At 42.6% G+C, this 16,539-nt stretch overlaps 1 protein-coding gene across 3 annotated transcripts in view; it reads right to left on the bottom strand.

Moving 5' to 3' along the window:
• Positions 1 to 16,539, bottom strand: part of SMOC2 (SPARC related modular calcium binding 2) — a 175,617-nt gene that overhangs the window by 40,127 nt on the left and 118,951 nt on the right. For all 3 annotated transcript variants that reach the window (XM_075924671.1, XM_006121968.4, XM_006121969.4), the window contains exon 9: positions 2,976 to 3,058. In XM_075924671.1, coding sequence (XP_075780786.1) covers positions 2,976 to 3,058 — 83 coding nt within the window. The remainder of the gene's footprint in view (positions 1 to 2,975; positions 3,059 to 16,539) is intronic.

The following is a 16,539-nucleotide window of genomic DNA, read 5'->3' as shown; positions in this document are numbered from 1 at the left end:
TCCCAGTACAAGTCTTTCCTTTCTAGTGTTTTTCAATCCATGCATAAGAGGGAACAAAATCTTGAAATTCTCCATACTTACTTACAATCTGCAAGAGTAACAGTTACAAAAACTGATTGTTTGGCATTTCCACAGTTTGCCTAATTTTGTTTTATAGCCTCCAAAGAGCAAGATTCTCAGAAGTACAGGACAGACCATTAAACCTTTGTAACAGATTATCAAAAGTATTTCTGCTCCTTCCATCACAATACACATGGCCTTGGCTAAGCTTCATTTTGTACCCATTTAACAGCTCGCAGTGGATGGTCTTTGTTAGAAACCCTGAGTCCTTAAAGTAGCCACAATATATTTAGAACTTAAGAATTGTCCAAAAAGAACGCACACATTCATCATGGGTAGTAAAATACTGCCCCAGATATTGCCTTCTGTTCCATAGAATAAAGTGTTGGAAACCCAGAAACCTGCGGGGATTTGGAGGGGAAGGCAAAAAGAGGGCAGGAGGAGAGGTAGCTACATGGTATGATTTAATGTCTTTCAGTGAGTTGGAAGAAGTTCTTCCAAATTAACAAAATGTATTTGGGGTTCATTTTCATGCATCTTTCTGGTCTTGACCAAAATTAGGACACTCAAGCAGAAATTTCTTAAGGAAAAACAACCAGGAAATCAAACAAGTTCCAGAACTCTAACGAGAGGGAATATTCTCATGTCATTTCCAGGCCAATTGTAAAGATACAGGATGTATGAATCATTCAAATAAGTGTTTCATGAGCATATAGAAATGTGGGATTCTCTAGTGCAACACTTAGGGTGTTGAGTGATATCTTGGTCCCCTTGAAGTCAGTGGGAATTTTGCTACCAACTTCAATTAAATCAAGATTTCATGCCTTGCCCTTGAAATTTTGCCACTGTAAAAAGTGATTAATATTTACAAATTGATTTAAAAAAAATCTAAACATATTTGACAGCTGGTGTAAATCCACATAGCTCCGCTGAAGTGAATGGTGCTCTCCTTATTTATTCCCTCTGAGGATATGGCCAATCTTTCCTAACTGAAGTAGAGAAATAATCAACAGCAAAGCAGCTTTTAAAAATCTTGCTATCTTTACAGTGTGAGTAGTTATACTGACTTAACCAGAGCTACCTGCCTTAGATTAAAATAGTATGGAGCACTTGGAAGTCAAAGGTTATTTAAGGGTAAGCAACATAAATATAGGCAACTGAATCCATGGCACGTAGGATTCATTGTAGTTATGAGTTCACGCTGCAGCAGCGGTTTGTGTGGTTAAAGCTGACAGAATGCAAAATACTGTGGGGTGGAGGGAAAGCATCAAAGCTCATTGCCTACTAAACCAAAATGAAATTACCAGGTAGGAGCTTATAGCATGGAAAGCTCTCACTGCAGGAAGTCCCTGTCTTTGGTCAAATCTTCATTTTTGCACTGCACAAATACACTGCCAGTTTAGGTAAAGAGAAGTGAGAGAACTGACTTACTGGCTTTATCCCCCTCCCCCATCTCTCTCTCTCTCTCTCTCTCTCTTTCTCATGTTTCTTCAAAGATTTTTGCCAGAGATCTGTATGACAAAAGGCCTCTATACTCGGAACCAAATATAAATCTGTTTCTTCAGCTGAGCTATCCAGAAATATATTCTTTACACATGGATACAGTATGCAGACTTTGTACAAACTATTCAGATTTTCCAACTACAAGTAGAGAAGGGTCAGAGAATGGCGTTACTTCACATTTAGTTTCTTGGAAGTCATTAAAATACTGGAGTCATGGTGTCCTGGCCCTCAATGATGTCAATGGCCTGTCACCTGTAAGCTTCAAGGAGCAGGCTACTGAGTTATGGGTCAAAGTGATTCCTGGTGTAACTATTGGCACTGCTGATGAAATTCACCACTGTGAAGCAGGTTAGCCCATGACCTGTTCACCATATGAGACCCAGTTAAGCCCTATTTGAGGGCCTTGTGCTGAATTTCAATGTTTATTCTATGTTGGCATTTAGATGTTCCCATAGAACACTTAAACACTGCATGCCCATTTTCATAATGAAACAGAACAGGGATGTTTGCAAGGAGCCATGAAATTCATACTACAGGCATAAATTTCAGTCCAACATAAGAGTTTTATCTTAGGGATGAGAGATGCCATTCATGTTTTCAATGAGTATACATTATACTTTCTTCCATAATGGACATAACATGTAATTACTTATAGTCTGACTAGATATAGTTTGCATTTGTTGATTCTATTTCTTTTGAAGTTATTCTTTGTAAGTACATTTGTTTTCTAAACAGGTAGTTTTAATGCACACTTTAATGAAGATGAACTTCATAGCATTTTTAGTTCAGCATAAATGTTTAGAAATTTCCCTAAAGGTGAAGGGAGACATTTCCCACAGCACTGACAAAAACAAATTCCAAACTATTTGCTTTTTCTTATTCTCCTACTTTTGAGTGGTCCATAATTTCCTTTAACAGCAGCTGATATCACAGATCCTATTTTGTAGACCCAATGTTACACAACTATAATAAAAGGCCTGATCCTGAATTGTACTGATGTCAGTGTCAGCAAAATCAGAGCCTGACCAAGAAAATCTCACAGCATCTCACAATATGTCTACACCAAGGCATCGCAAGCTATGAGTTGGGACCCAAATATGGGTCACCATTACATTTCAAAAGGGCCACCAGGTGTTTCCCCAGGTGGCTCCTAAGAAGCCATTCACAAATTATTTTAATTGCCCTGAATTGTCAAAATGGGTCCCCATCTGGAAAAGGTTGGGAACCACGGGTCTACACCCTTTATCTACAGCTATCTAAATTCAAAACTCCATTCTTCAGTTTCAGTCAATGACAGGCCAATGTAGCACCATCCCGGCATTATTTATTTTAGAGCAAGAAACTCCTCCTAGTTATCGCAATGGTTAAATGACACTGAAAAATGTGCTGCAATACTCATCTATTACACTGACCTTGAAGTTGGCGGCCCTTGTACAAATCCTTTGTTTTGGTTGGATGAGCTCTGGCACTGTTATCACACTTAGGTTGTTCATACCTACAGGAAAAGCAAATAGACGGAAAAATAAGCTGAAACCAACTTAATTTAGATTTATTTTTCTTTCAAACTCTATGGTTACACTAAAATTATACCTCATTTTCTCAGAGCAGAAACTGGGTAATTTTGTTCTCATTAGAGTCCTGTAAGGACATAGACAGAAATGAAATGATATGTTGTGTCTATCTTCCAGAGACCCCCACTGCAAATATTAACTCCTTTCTCCTCACAACACTAGGAAAGTATTAGTGAGCCCACTAAACAGAGAAACAAGGCAGTGAAGAAACATGAGGAAACCCAATACAAGAAAGAAAGTTAAGTTCCTCCCACATACCAAAACACTGGTGCAGAAAGCTGTAAACCATGTTACGAGTTTGACAGCTGGCATATTATTCAGGTTCTGGTGTTCCTGAAAAAAACAATTTTAGCCCTCCACACAATAACCTGGTACTAGGCTTGGTAGATGTCACAATACTAAAATTGTGTATTAGAATATTGTTTCTGGAACAAGCATTTGCTTATGTAAGAAAGGCTGACCATAATAACTAGCAGTTACAGAAAAATGTGGAAGAAGAGGAGATACATTGGGATGATTTGACCTGGAGAGTGGAATGGACTCCATTGATCTTCTGTTACAGCTTGATACATGATGTATCTTGATATATTTGATATATCTCATTTCTTTCTAATTTTTTTAATTACGGCAAGTCTGTTAGTCACAGATGACAACAAGAAACCCTGTGCTGTTTTGCCCTCTGCAAGTAACTTTAGCAAATGCTACCAACTGTGCTGTCTCTCCCATGGTCTTGTGAAAGATGCTATGTAATGAAGATTATCTCTTCTGTATTTTACAGCCCCATCTCCACCTTCAAATGCAACATGTTGTGAGTTTGATGCTTCCTGTTGCTAGGGACCATCTCTTAGCATAGTTACAGCAGAAAAACGACTGCACTGTAGGAGTATGTATTAGCAGGGATGTTGTCAGCAAGACACATGAAGCTGTTTTACTCAGTATTGATTAGGCTTCAAGTGGAGTATTATGTCCAGTTCTGGGTGACACATTTCAGGAAAGAGGTGGACAAATTGAATTAACTCCGAAGATCAACAAAAGTCATTAAAGGTCTAGAAAGTACAACCTACGAAGGAAGATTGGAAAACGTGAGTTTGTTTAGTCTGGAAAAGGGAAGACTGAGAGGGGATATAACAGTTTTCAAGCATCACTCTACGAGATTTTTACAGAGAGGAGGGAGAAACATTTTCTTAATCTGTGAAGGTATGACAAGAAACAATGGTCTTATACTGCAGGAAGGGCAATTCCTATCTGTCATGGTAGTTAAGCAAAACAATAAATTGCCTAGGGAAGCTGTGGAATCTCCATCGTTGGAGATTTAAGAACAAGTTAGGGTATGTCTAGACTACCGCGTTTTGTCGACGGACGTTTTGTCGACAGATAATGTCGACAAAACTTCCGTCGACAAAGAGCGTCCAGACACATTGATTTCTGTCGACAAAGCAAGCTGCTTTGTCGACAGAACTCCGTAGTCTGGACGCAACGTTACAGGCAATAACACCTTCTGTCGATAGAGTTCTGTCGACAGAAGGTGTTATGCCTCGTAAAATGAGGTATACCAGCGTCGACAAAACTGCTGAGTTCTGTTGACGTTATGTCGACAGAACTCTGCGGTAGTGTAGACGCTGGTATAGTTTTGTCGACAAAAGTGGACTTTTGTCGACAAAACTAGGTAGTCTAGACACACCCTTAGACAAATATCAGTCATGAAAGGTCTAGATGGTCCTGTCATGAGTACCGGTGACTAGACTAGAACAGTGGTTCTCAAACAAGGGGGCCACGGCCACCTTTCAAATGGTCTGCGGCTTGAGTTCAATCCCCACCTTTCCCTCACAGTGGGGAGCCCACGCTGGTGCTCCAGCCTCCCACTCCTCCCCACTTCCTCCGCGAGGTTGGAGTGCCATCACCGGCTTTCCATTTGGGAAGGGAAGAGAAATCCCCGAGCCTTGCTGCACGATCTGCTTTTGGTGAAGAAGCTCTCCCCCTCCCCTGTTGAGGAAATAGCAGCACGTGGGTGTGCTCGCTGCCTGGAGGCTTTCCCCGATGTTCCCATTGTCTGGAATGCAGCCAATAGGAGTAGCAAGAGGCTGTGCCTGGAGTGGTGCAGGGCATGAAAGCAAGTTCCCCCTCAGGCCCAGACCCCCAAACTCCCAGCCTTCTTACACAAACCCACTGAGACCCGCTGCCTGATCCTGCACCCTCCACCCTGGACAGAAACCCTGTCTGTAGCCTGTTCCTACACCCATCCTTGCTCCTGTATCCTCCCTCCTGGTCTCTCTCACTGCACCTTCCCTTGCTCTTGCTCTTTCCCCCTGGCCAGACACCCTAATACCAGCCTGCTCCGCACCTTACCTCCCATCCAGATCTCTCACCCTCACCCCCTCCTGCACCACACCTCCCACCTAGACCTTGCACCCTCAATCCCTCCTGTACCCCACCTCCCACCCAGATCCTGCACCCCATCCCTCTGGCTGGCAGCCTTGTCCCACACACTGAAGCCCTCATTTTTGTCCCAACTCCAGAGCCTAAAGGGGTCTACAAATTTCACTGACCCCTGGAACTCCAGAAGAATAAATCTGGACTATGGGAAGCCGTGAACCTCAGTCCTCCCTCCCGCTCCCCAGGAAGGGCTGGAGGAGTGTAATGTCTCAGCTGGGGGCCACATTAGTGAGGGTTGGGGTGTGTGTGAGGGTTTTTTCTCACTTTTGTGGTCCCCAACTGATTTTTCTGTGGATCAGTGCCCCCCCCACCCAAAAAAGGTTCCCCGACCCAGCCATAAATAAAGAAAAAAATAAAAAACTTTTGTTAGACAAAAATGAATGTTTTACTTTATATAAACTGAAGTTTGATCAACTAACATGAGAAAATTAAAGCACTTAGTCTGTTTAATAATTTAAGTGAATATTTCATTTTAGTGGTTAAATTAAACCATTCTTCCTACCTACAGCACTAGCAAAATTACTCCAGTGCAATTATGTAATTAACGGTGAGTTTCCATTAGCCAAAAAGTTTGAGAACCACTGGACTAGAAGATCTCTTGAGTCCCTTCCAGTCCTTAAAGTCTATGCTGATATTTCAAATGTCAATGATATTTGGGTCATGAATGTGATGGGCTCCATTGTACTTAACTATTTATAGCTGGGTCTATGCCCTCTGCCAACCATAGGAAGCTTCAGAGCAAAGTTCAAGCAGATCTTTGGCCACAGTAGCTACTAGTTACAGGTGATATAACTTAGTGCAATTCTGCAGCCCAGCCCCTGCCCAGACCAGTATCAGGCTATGTTTACTGGAGTTCTATAATCACACATTTGGAACTTCCAGTGCTCCTGAATTACCAAAGAACTGAATGCAGAAAGCTAGCACTGAAGCCTTTTTTTGTTTTAGACCAAAAGAGAGACTGATTGCACTAGGGAGTTTACAGTAACGCTATTGTGTTTGTTGCCTCAGAGCATATGGTACTAGCTTAGCATTCTGCAGATTTGGAGTTACACTTTCCTGGGTTTTTTTTCCCTCTGTCAAAGAAATTAGACTTGATTTTTCCATTGCCTTGCACCTTGTAGAGTCAGTTAGACCTGTGGAAAGTGGGTGTAAAACACTCCTTAACTGGAAAAGTAGAATATTACACCCACTTCGCACGATGTGCAAGAGAACCAGGTCCTCTGCCTTTTGGTTCTGATCATATGATTTCATCAATCCATTGTCCTTTTATTAAACATAAAAATGCACATAAGAAACCTGTCTGAGAGCTATCTAAAAGAGGATCTCCTTTTGCTTCCCTTTTTGCCAGTCTTTAACTCTTGAAGTGCCATCTGTCTCCTACCAAGTGAAAGCTCACAGACAATGTAAGAAAATGGGGCTTTGATCATGCGGCTGGCAGTGGATTATGTATCAGTGTCAGGCCTGATTCACTAGCAGTTACTGTGAGATTTAGTCCCCGTTCACAAATGACAATCAAAGAAATATGAGCTGTGACAAGGAAGATGGTTGCTTTTACCATTGGCTGATTACTGATTAACCAGGGGAAATTACACCTGGCAAACAGTCACAATGTAAGCTCCACAGAGACCAAAGCTGCTCCCACAATTTAAAAAGCCATTTTCTCAGAAACATACAGTATACAAGACAGGGTATTTCATCTCTGCCTGGTGTTACATAGCACATGGGAAATTACTACCGCCGGCCTCGTGATACAGCTATCGCTGTTCAGGGCGCTATTTGTATTAGTTTGCAAAGTGGGCCATAATAGAGATGAAAAATGCTAGAAGTGATAACGCAACCAAGTCTAATAATTTAATTTTAGGTTACTTCGCGATTTGCTTCGCAGGTGTATTCTTCCCCCAAATAGATTATTCTGCCAGCAGAAATGTGGATTGAAGTTTTAACCAGTCTTATCATGAAATATGTTGTGGTCGGGTAAGACAGTCAACTGAACCCAAACTGAATCTTTATTAAGGCTCAAAAAATTTTCTGTGTGATTTTTTTTTTTTAAAAAAAACCTCTCTTATGGGAATCCCCTAGAACAGGGGTGGGCAAATACTAGTATGTGGGCCAGATATGGTCTGCTAGGGCTAGCCCCTGGCAGGCCCCCATGCTACCATATTTACTTGCACCTGCGCTGGGATGGGGGATTGCACCATTTTATTGCCCACCCCTGCCCTGAAAAACAATAGATAACTTTCACTTTTCTGTATTTTTGTTTGCATTACTCTACTGAATTTAACAGAGAGTTATACTACAGATACCCAATTCTATAGGATAGTTTATAAAACATTGAGAAAATGTCAAATTTGATAGGATTTTGGATTGATTTCTGTAAAACCTCATTACATTTCTATGGAATCCTATTGGTTTCATCCCTATGCTTTTTCAAAAATGTTTATTTTCATTTCTATATTCCTCTCCACTTTTTGGTTTCAGCTGGGACATAGAGGAGGAAGTACAGTGGTCCTCATTTTTTTTTACAAAGTTAACGTTTATAACAGTTGTGTGTATCCAAGAGCACTTCATTTGTTTCCCATGGTCAATACAGGAGGCACCTTTAGTATCTGAGAGACAACTGGCAAATGTTGACATTTTCATAGAATCATAGAATAATAGGACTGGAAGGGACCTCAAGAGGTCATCAAGTCCAGCCCCCCGCCCTCAAGGCAGGACCAAGCTTCGTCTACACCATCCCTGACAGATGTCTATCTAACCTGTTCTTAAATATCTCCAGAGAGGGAGATTCCACCATCTCCCTTGGCAATTTATTCCAATATTTGACCACCCTGACAGTTAGGAATTTTTTCCTAATGTCCAATCTAAACCTCCCCTGCTGCACTTTAAGCCCATTACTCCTTGTCCTGTCCTCAGAAACCAAGAGGAACAAATTTTCTCCTTCCTCCTCGTGACACCGTTTTTAAATTTTAATGGTTTACTGAATGGTTTACTTTACTGAAACAGTGCAAATACTTCTTATATTTCAAGCATATTTTTAGCAGATTTTCAGCTCCATTTGGTGATCAAAGAACTTGTTGGTTCTTTTCTGAACTGAACCTACATACCCTTTTTAGATTCATTTGGCTAGAGACGAGTTGTTTAAAATCCTTTCATCATGTTAGAAACTTTTAATAGTTATAGGATTCTATCTTGTGAAGAGTTACACATGTGAATAGCCCCACAGACTTCAGTGGGATTACTCATGTGAGTAAATGCCAGCGTGTGTTTGCAGGATCAAGGCCATACATTGTGATGACAAGCCATAACAAAGCTAATATTAAGGTTGTTCCTCCTGAACTCATAAATCCCATTATTTTGTTAGACCATCCATCTCACTTGTTTTTTAAACTATCAGCTATGATCTTTAACCTTACCATGTCCCCTTAAAAATAATTACTAATCAGCTCATAGATGACTGTTAAATACATTGAAAATCTAGTATGCTTTTCATCTGTTACTGCACTTTTTTAATATTTGCATTTCACTCTGCTCAGTGAATCTAGATGAGGATTGTTTCTGGGGAAATATGCTTTCAGGTTTTTATGCAGTAGCTGAAAGCTGCAGCATCTGAATTTAGACTGCTTCCTGGGAAAGCTTAAGTTCTGAACAATAAACAAGTGTGCTTTTTCATAGAAGACTGGGGAAAAAAATCTCTTCTACCTCCTCTGTCCGTACTTGCACATGCTTATTCTGCCTCCCTACAATTTTATATTTAACTGCTCCGCTTATTGGACATGCCCGTTACATGTGCTCCCAGTGTCCACATATACCCAGTCATATCTTAAAATGTCTAACTGATATACATTATCTGATTTTCATCAATGAGCTATTCATTTTAAAAGCTTTGTAATATCTTGATGCTCTACTAGCTACAAGAACAACACTCGACCTTTCTGGCTCTTCATTATAGGGCAGGCTGAAACAGTGAGACATTTTTTCCTCTTCAGTGCTTAATTTATCTTCACAGTCTGATGAAAGTTTATTGAATTGTCCAGGGGCCCATCAGATAAAGAGTTTGCTCCAGGAAGGTGCAATGCAATTTCATGCCCATGTGAGTGTGTCTCCTCTGAGTGAAAAAGGCCCTTTTTTTTTCAAATGGGAATAGAAGCTGCTTTGATGGCAAAGGTAGAATTCAACTATCTGATGGATGACCTCTTCAATCAGCCAGGGAAAGAGTGAAAGAGAAATCTTTGAGTGGTGCACACTAATGTACTATCTGGCAACCAGCCTGATCCCAAATTAATTTGATACCCCCCTCCATTTCCTCCCCTTCTCCCCCCCCCCCCCGCCAATTATTGTTAGTGCTTTATGCCTTCCCTTTCTCCTCTGCCATCTGCACTTTTGCCCCATTGGCTTAGGTTCATGGTAAATACAAATGCAGCCCATCATATATAATATAAGCTCATAAAGCAAAATAGGTGTTAAAGTAGTGGGGAATGAAAGGTCTGATTTTAATCTTGAAAGTCAATAAAATTGGTAGAAGAAGCAGCAGCTGATAATGATGATCTTATCATCAAGGTTATGCCTACACAGCAGTGTTATTTCTGAATAACTGATGTTATTCCAAAGTAACATAGTGCACATCTACATTACAAGCTTTTATTTTGAAATAATGTTGAACTGGAGGACTTCTTACTCTAGCTCCTGGTAGCCCTCATTTCACAATGACTGCATTGTGAAAAAAGTAGCCTTTTTTCGAAAAAACTTCACCTGCGTCTAGACTACAGCCGAGTTCTTTCGAAATTAAATCAAAAGAACGCCGCTTTTCTTTCGATGGCGGTACTCCTCATTTCACGAGGAAGAACGCCTTTTTTCGAAAGTTCTCTTTTGAAAAAAGGCATTCTTGAATGCAAACAGGGCTTTTTCGAAAGAGAGCATCCAGACTGCCTGGGTGCTCTCTTTCGAAAAAGCGGCTTGCTTTTTCGAAAGTACTGCTTGCAGTCTAGACGCTCTTTTTCGAAAGAGCCTTTTGAAAGAGGCTTGCAGTCTAGACGTAGCCCTTAAGGAAGTCAAAGGAAGAGTGTTCTTCCTTTGACTTCCTGCTGTGTTGACCACGCCAAAAGCCAAATTAAACTATTTCAGCTTCAGCTACACAATTGACATTGCTGAAGTTGCATAGCTTAATTTGGCTTTAGCCCTACTCTGTAGACATACCCTAAATGTCCAAGCTGAGCCTACAGAGAAGTAGCTGCACTGACACCCAAAGAAAGAAGATATTAAATACAACAGGGTGGCAGAAGGAATGACCTGTTTATTGGAAAGGAGATGCTGCCAAGACAGAAATTAGAAAGCACTGTTCTGTTCCTCTCACACTTAACTTTACGTAAGGGATTGCAGGATCAAGGCCTTTGATTTCATGTTTATGTTTATTTTCATTTATGTGAACTTCACCCGATGTAGAAAAGGTAATAGTGCAGTTAGTTTCACTTTTGCTTACAGTCTTGTTTCAGATATTAGCACATTTTTTAACAATTAGGTTAAAATAACTTTAGGGGAGCGTGTGTGTGTGTGTGTGTGTTAACGTTACACTTGGTGTGTTTATTTATTTATTAAAAATCAGATACACTTCTACTGGTGTTAGGGTTTGTCCTAACAAGTTTTTTATACGTTCAGCCTCTGAGTTCTGCATTTCTTTGCAGAAGATGTATTAATGTTATTGCCAAGAAGCTCTAATTTCTTTTATTAATATCCCACTCCACCCGCTAGCATAGTCAAGGGTAAATGAGAAATGGGTAAATTCCTTTTATATGCCTTTGAGGAATATGGAGTTTATGGTAGCTTAGTTTACCCACTATTTTTAACCATTTATTCCATCATCTTTGTTTTATATCCACAATGCCCTCTCTTCTCTGGAAAACTTTTATTGACAGCTCATCAGTCCTTGGCTTCAAAATGACAGAGGGGCAGTTTGGGCTGGGGTAGAGGGATAAAATGCAGCTACACCATCCCTGTATGTTGGCTGACTTTTAATGGGACTATTATTTATTATGGTGACCAAAGTAGACTACATGCTTTAGAGCTGAAACATTTAAGCACTGACTCGCACACTGTTGTTTGTATTCTGTAACCAGTGCACAAGTTTTCCTTTGTTATATTTACTGCAACTCTATTCCTGCTTCATTATACTCTGCTTTGCATTTGATTCAGCAGTAATGCAAGTAACTGTCAAGCTTGTATCCTGTACAGGCAGTCCCCGGGTTACGTACAAGATAGGGACTGTAGGTTTGTTCTTAAGTTGAATTTGTACGTAAGTCGGGTACCCCAGGTGTCCCCGATTAAGCCGCTGCTGAAACTGACCAGCGGCTGACTACAGGAAGCCCGAGGCACAGCTGCTTTGCCCTCGGCTTCCTAGAATCAGCCGCTGATCAGTTTCAGCCACAGCTGACTTGGGGACACCTGGGGTAGAGCAGCTGGGGTGCTGCCAGGTTGGTCCCCGCAGCGCCGAGGTGCGGCGCTGCGGGGACCAACCCGGCAGTGCCTCAGCTGCTCTGTCCCAGGCATCCAGATTTAGCCGCTGTTGAAACTGACCAGCAGCGGCTGAATCGGACACGCCTGGGGCAGAGCAGCTGGAGTGCTGCTGGGTTGGTCTGGTAGCACCGACCCTTGGCACGGCGGGACCAACCTGGCAGCACCCCAGCTGCTCTTGGTGACAGCTGGGGCAGAGCAGCTGGGGTGCTGCTGGGTTGGTCCAGTAGCGCCGCACCTCGGTGCTGCGAGACCAACCCGGCAGCCCCCCAGCTGCTCTACCCCAGGCGTCGGCGAGAAAAGCCTGGTCTGCTGGGGGGGGGGCGCACTAGCTGCACCCCCCCCCCCAGCAGACCAGGGAGACGCGGAGTGGCTTTTCTCACCGCGGAGGACGCGGGCAGTGGGACCGCCCAGACGTGCCACGGTCCCGCCGCCCGCGTCCTCCGCGGCTTTGCTCCGCGGCTTTGCTCCGCGTCTCCCTGGTCTGCTGGCGGGGGGGCCCCAGCAGACCACAGAGACGCGGAGTGGCTTTTCTTGCCACGGAGGACGCAGGCGGCGGGACCGCCCAGACGCGCCACCGCCCGCGTCCTCTACGGCTTTGCTCCGCATCTCCCTGGTCTGCTGGGGGGCTCCCCCAGCAGACCAGGGAGACGCGGAGCATCTTTTCTCGCCGCGGACGACATGGGTGGTGGGACCGCAGTGCGTCTGGGCGGTCCCACCGCCCATGTCCTCCGCGGCGAGAAAAGCCCTGTTCGTAAGTAGGGATCCGACGTAAGTCGGATCCACGTAAGCCGGGGACTGCCTGTATAACATTAGTTTTGGCAAGTTAGTATAAATCTTGAAGCCTATAGTATCTTTTGTACAGACTAACAACCCAATGAAACATCCCAAGTTATTGGGGAGCAGAAAAGAGAAGTTAAGTGCACCTGTAGATGTAATGTGTTTGATACAGACGCTGTTCTGTGTGGACTATCGGAAGAGGAATAAGTAATCATGATCATGCCTACTGAGGTTAACTAAGTAAAAGACTCTGGGTACTCTATGGCCAATTTTGCATGGTAACCAATCAAAACCAATCAATGTAGGTACCCTTATGGTCCCTTGGAGTATCCTGTCACAAATCCAGATTATTCCAAAGTAACCAAGCTTTAATGGGGAACCAAGCAATTTTCCTTATTTCCCTAAAGTTACAATCATCAAAAGTATCTTCTGTATGATGCTCCTCAGAGGGGGAACATACCACTGAAACCATCCCTTCACATACCTCACTATTTACATCCATACCAGGGTGATGAGGTTCATTTTACATTTCACTCCATAAAGGGGGGGGGGGGGTAATACTCTCAGGCTAACCACCTCACTAGTGCATATATAAAGCTACAGTAGATTTATATTGGCAGTAGTAAAAAAGACTTACAGGCCATGTTATATATGTTGAGTGAAAGCAAAGTTAGTATTTTTGCCAGGGACCTTTCACCCAGATAGGTCCTGAACATGTGTGAGCTAACTGTGCTTTCACCTAAATTGATGGTATTAAGATCAAGGGACTTTCCATGATATAGGTGCTTCCAAGAATACCCTCAAACTTAGCAGGTACATCATTATTTAGAAAAACCCAACATTACCAGTTGAGACCAGATCTAATAACCAAGTAGAACGGATATAATAAAGGTAATGAATTGACACACATGATAATAAGCTGAGATAAATAATATACTGACATATTGGAAAAGACACTTTACCATTAGTAAGATGAGGAAATACAAATAAGGAGAAAAGGAAACATCCCCTACTGAAGATGCATCAAACATAACATCAGCGTTAACATATGATAAAAATGGCATCCCAGCCTAGGGGTGGTAGGAGAAGAAGATGTAGTCCATGGAAGAAGCCATAATAATGGCCCCTGGTGGTGAAAGGGAAGGTGAAGGTAATGAGGAAGATGATGGCTAACACCTCAGGTTGTTCTAGCAGGAATAGTGTGAATATATGGTATAGAAATATGAATGTACATTCCCTATCTAAAGAAACTGGAGTGTTTGTGACTGTGCTAATTGCATTAATAAACTATAATTGTAAATATGGGTTCCTATCGTGTGAGTGTTGCAACGGTGCACATCAGGGTTTCCAACCATAAAATAATTGAATACTGGGACTGATCCTGGGACAAAGAACCTGTCAACCCTAACAGTGGTAACCGGAATTCAGATGCAATCTTGGATCAGGCTACAATTCATATCACAGACAAGTACAGCACAAGTTGCTACGTCAACAGCAGCCCACTCCAGTGTATTGTGTTATTCTCTAATAAAGATTTTTTGAAGAGTGTTTTTCTTGCGCGCTATCCTGAGTGTTAGTCCTTCATCTTGGATTTCTGGGGTTTTTTTCTTATAGTCATTCCTCTGATTTGCATTTTGAATGGAAAGGTTTGATGGGAAGACCAGATGCACCATTATTCACAAGTCCTTATTGCCTGTCTATTTGTGTGCCCCAGAACAGAGCGCCTGAGTTAAAAGAATATTGACTTCTCCCTCCAATGTCTAGATGGAAAAGCGGGGGGAATGTGTGACAGACCCAGATCAATTGGCTGCAGAAACCTGGTAAAAAATAAGTATATTGGCCACTGGATGAATAGTTTTCTAATGCATGAGTGACCAGGGCAGGGGCTTCTCCAGAACAATCAGGAATGTGCTAGAACCAATTAAGTCAGACAGACACCATAAAGACACAATTAAGAGCTTGCTACAAGCAATTAAGAGAAACAGGCTAATCAGAACACCAGCAGCTTATGAAGAACCTGCTGGGACTAGTTTAAAAGGTGCCATGTCAGAGAGGATGGTTGGTGAGGAGCTGGGAGTTAGCTGATACACCATGGAAGAACTGAGAGTGGTTAGGTAGCAGGAACAAGGTGCTGGGAGGGGCCATCTGGAAAAGTGGCCCAGGACAGGGTTATAGCTCTGGTAGTACCTGTTGCTGCTGCCATTAGGGTCCCTGGACTGGAACCTGAAGTAGAGGGTGTGCTTGGGTTCTCCTCTACCCTCCCTGAACCACCACAGAGCCATTCCCTGAGAGGGAAGACTGAGACTAAGGAGGATTCTCACACCAAACCCCTTGACTGGCCTATGAGGAAGGTGGTTCAGTAGGTTGTGACCGTTGCCTCCAGAAAGGGGGAGAGGCTACATCACGAATCACAGTGAGCTTTTGAGAGACAAACTACCTAGAAGCACAGGACTCGTACTGGGTGGGTTTATGCCCACCCACCTTCCGAACGCCAATAGGAGCACAGGACTTATAAGGCAAAACTGGAGCTTTGCCACAGATGATGAAAGCTGCCTCTTGTTCAGCTCTTATTTATCATGCATAGTGGTCACTTCATTGACGGCTCTCCACAGACCAATGGAGGAAGAGGACCTCCATCTCTGTTGGTCAGTTCTGCCAGTGCTCTTCCCCTTGTTTTCCAGAGAGGGGGTGGGACCATTATCAAAATATATTGAAAGCACCTTTTATACCAGAACTATAGGCCCTGGAAGGAGGTGCAGGGATTAGAGAGAGCACAGATTTACATGAAATGCTTGGCTATAGGAAATATGCAGTACGAAAGGAAGCAATATGAATAAATGTAAGGGCAGCCCCATGAAGCAAATAGCAGAATGATTCAGGTTAATCCAACCTGAAACTGTGCAGAAATTTCAGTTTCTGACTGGAGAGGGCAGTAAAGAAGGTCCTCGGAAGCTGATTATGCTTATGCGCTGAGGCACAGAAAGCTTCACTGGCCCCAAAATAAACAAAACACAAATGTCACTGACAAGTGGATCAAGACAAAATGATTTTTAAACTGAGAGAACAAGAGCAGGGCTGTTTCTGAGCAGGCTACATGTTTACAGGTTCTGTGGGAACATCAGAAGTGCTGATCATACAGTTTCAGGGCCAATCTTGGTAATTTAGTTTGACAGTTTAAGGGCTGTAGCTTCCAAAGGATGAGAAATAGAAGATTGCCAGTGACCGTGGGTTCCTCCTACGTAGGCTAAGAGTCTGCACTGTGCAGGCGTGGTCCAGTCTACTGCATAAACAGATATCAAAACAACTCAATACATGGTCAATAAATTAGTGCTCCAAGAACACAAAAGATTGCCCTGCATCGCATTCTTAGGGTACTATCAGTTTTTTAACCATTTTTCTCCACACATCTTATGAGATGGTCAAAAGTTATTTTTGACTAAGCCACAAAAAGGTCAATGCTTGCATGAGGCTGTACATATTGGCCAGGTTTTAAATGAGTTTCTGTAGTGTTCGTATAGGAGCCAAACCTCAGTAACTGGTCTAAATAACTTCCTTTGGAATCTGATATTCACCCTGCATACATCTGCTCAATGTGGCTCAGAACGCTTTACCATGTACTCAGCTCAGCTAAGAGGAGAGAATTCTAAGCATCTATTAATAACATGCTAAAATGATATTTCCTCTCTCT

Source organism: Pelodiscus sinensis, chromosome 3 (genome assembly GCF_049634645.1).
Source record: "Pelodiscus sinensis isolate JC-2024 chromosome 3, ASM4963464v1, whole genome shotgun sequence".
Taxonomy (NCBI): Eukaryota; Metazoa; Chordata; order Testudines; family Trionychidae; genus Pelodiscus; species Pelodiscus sinensis.
Note: the sequence above shows the minus strand (reverse complement) of the source record. Positions and strands in the feature narration are given on the sequence as shown.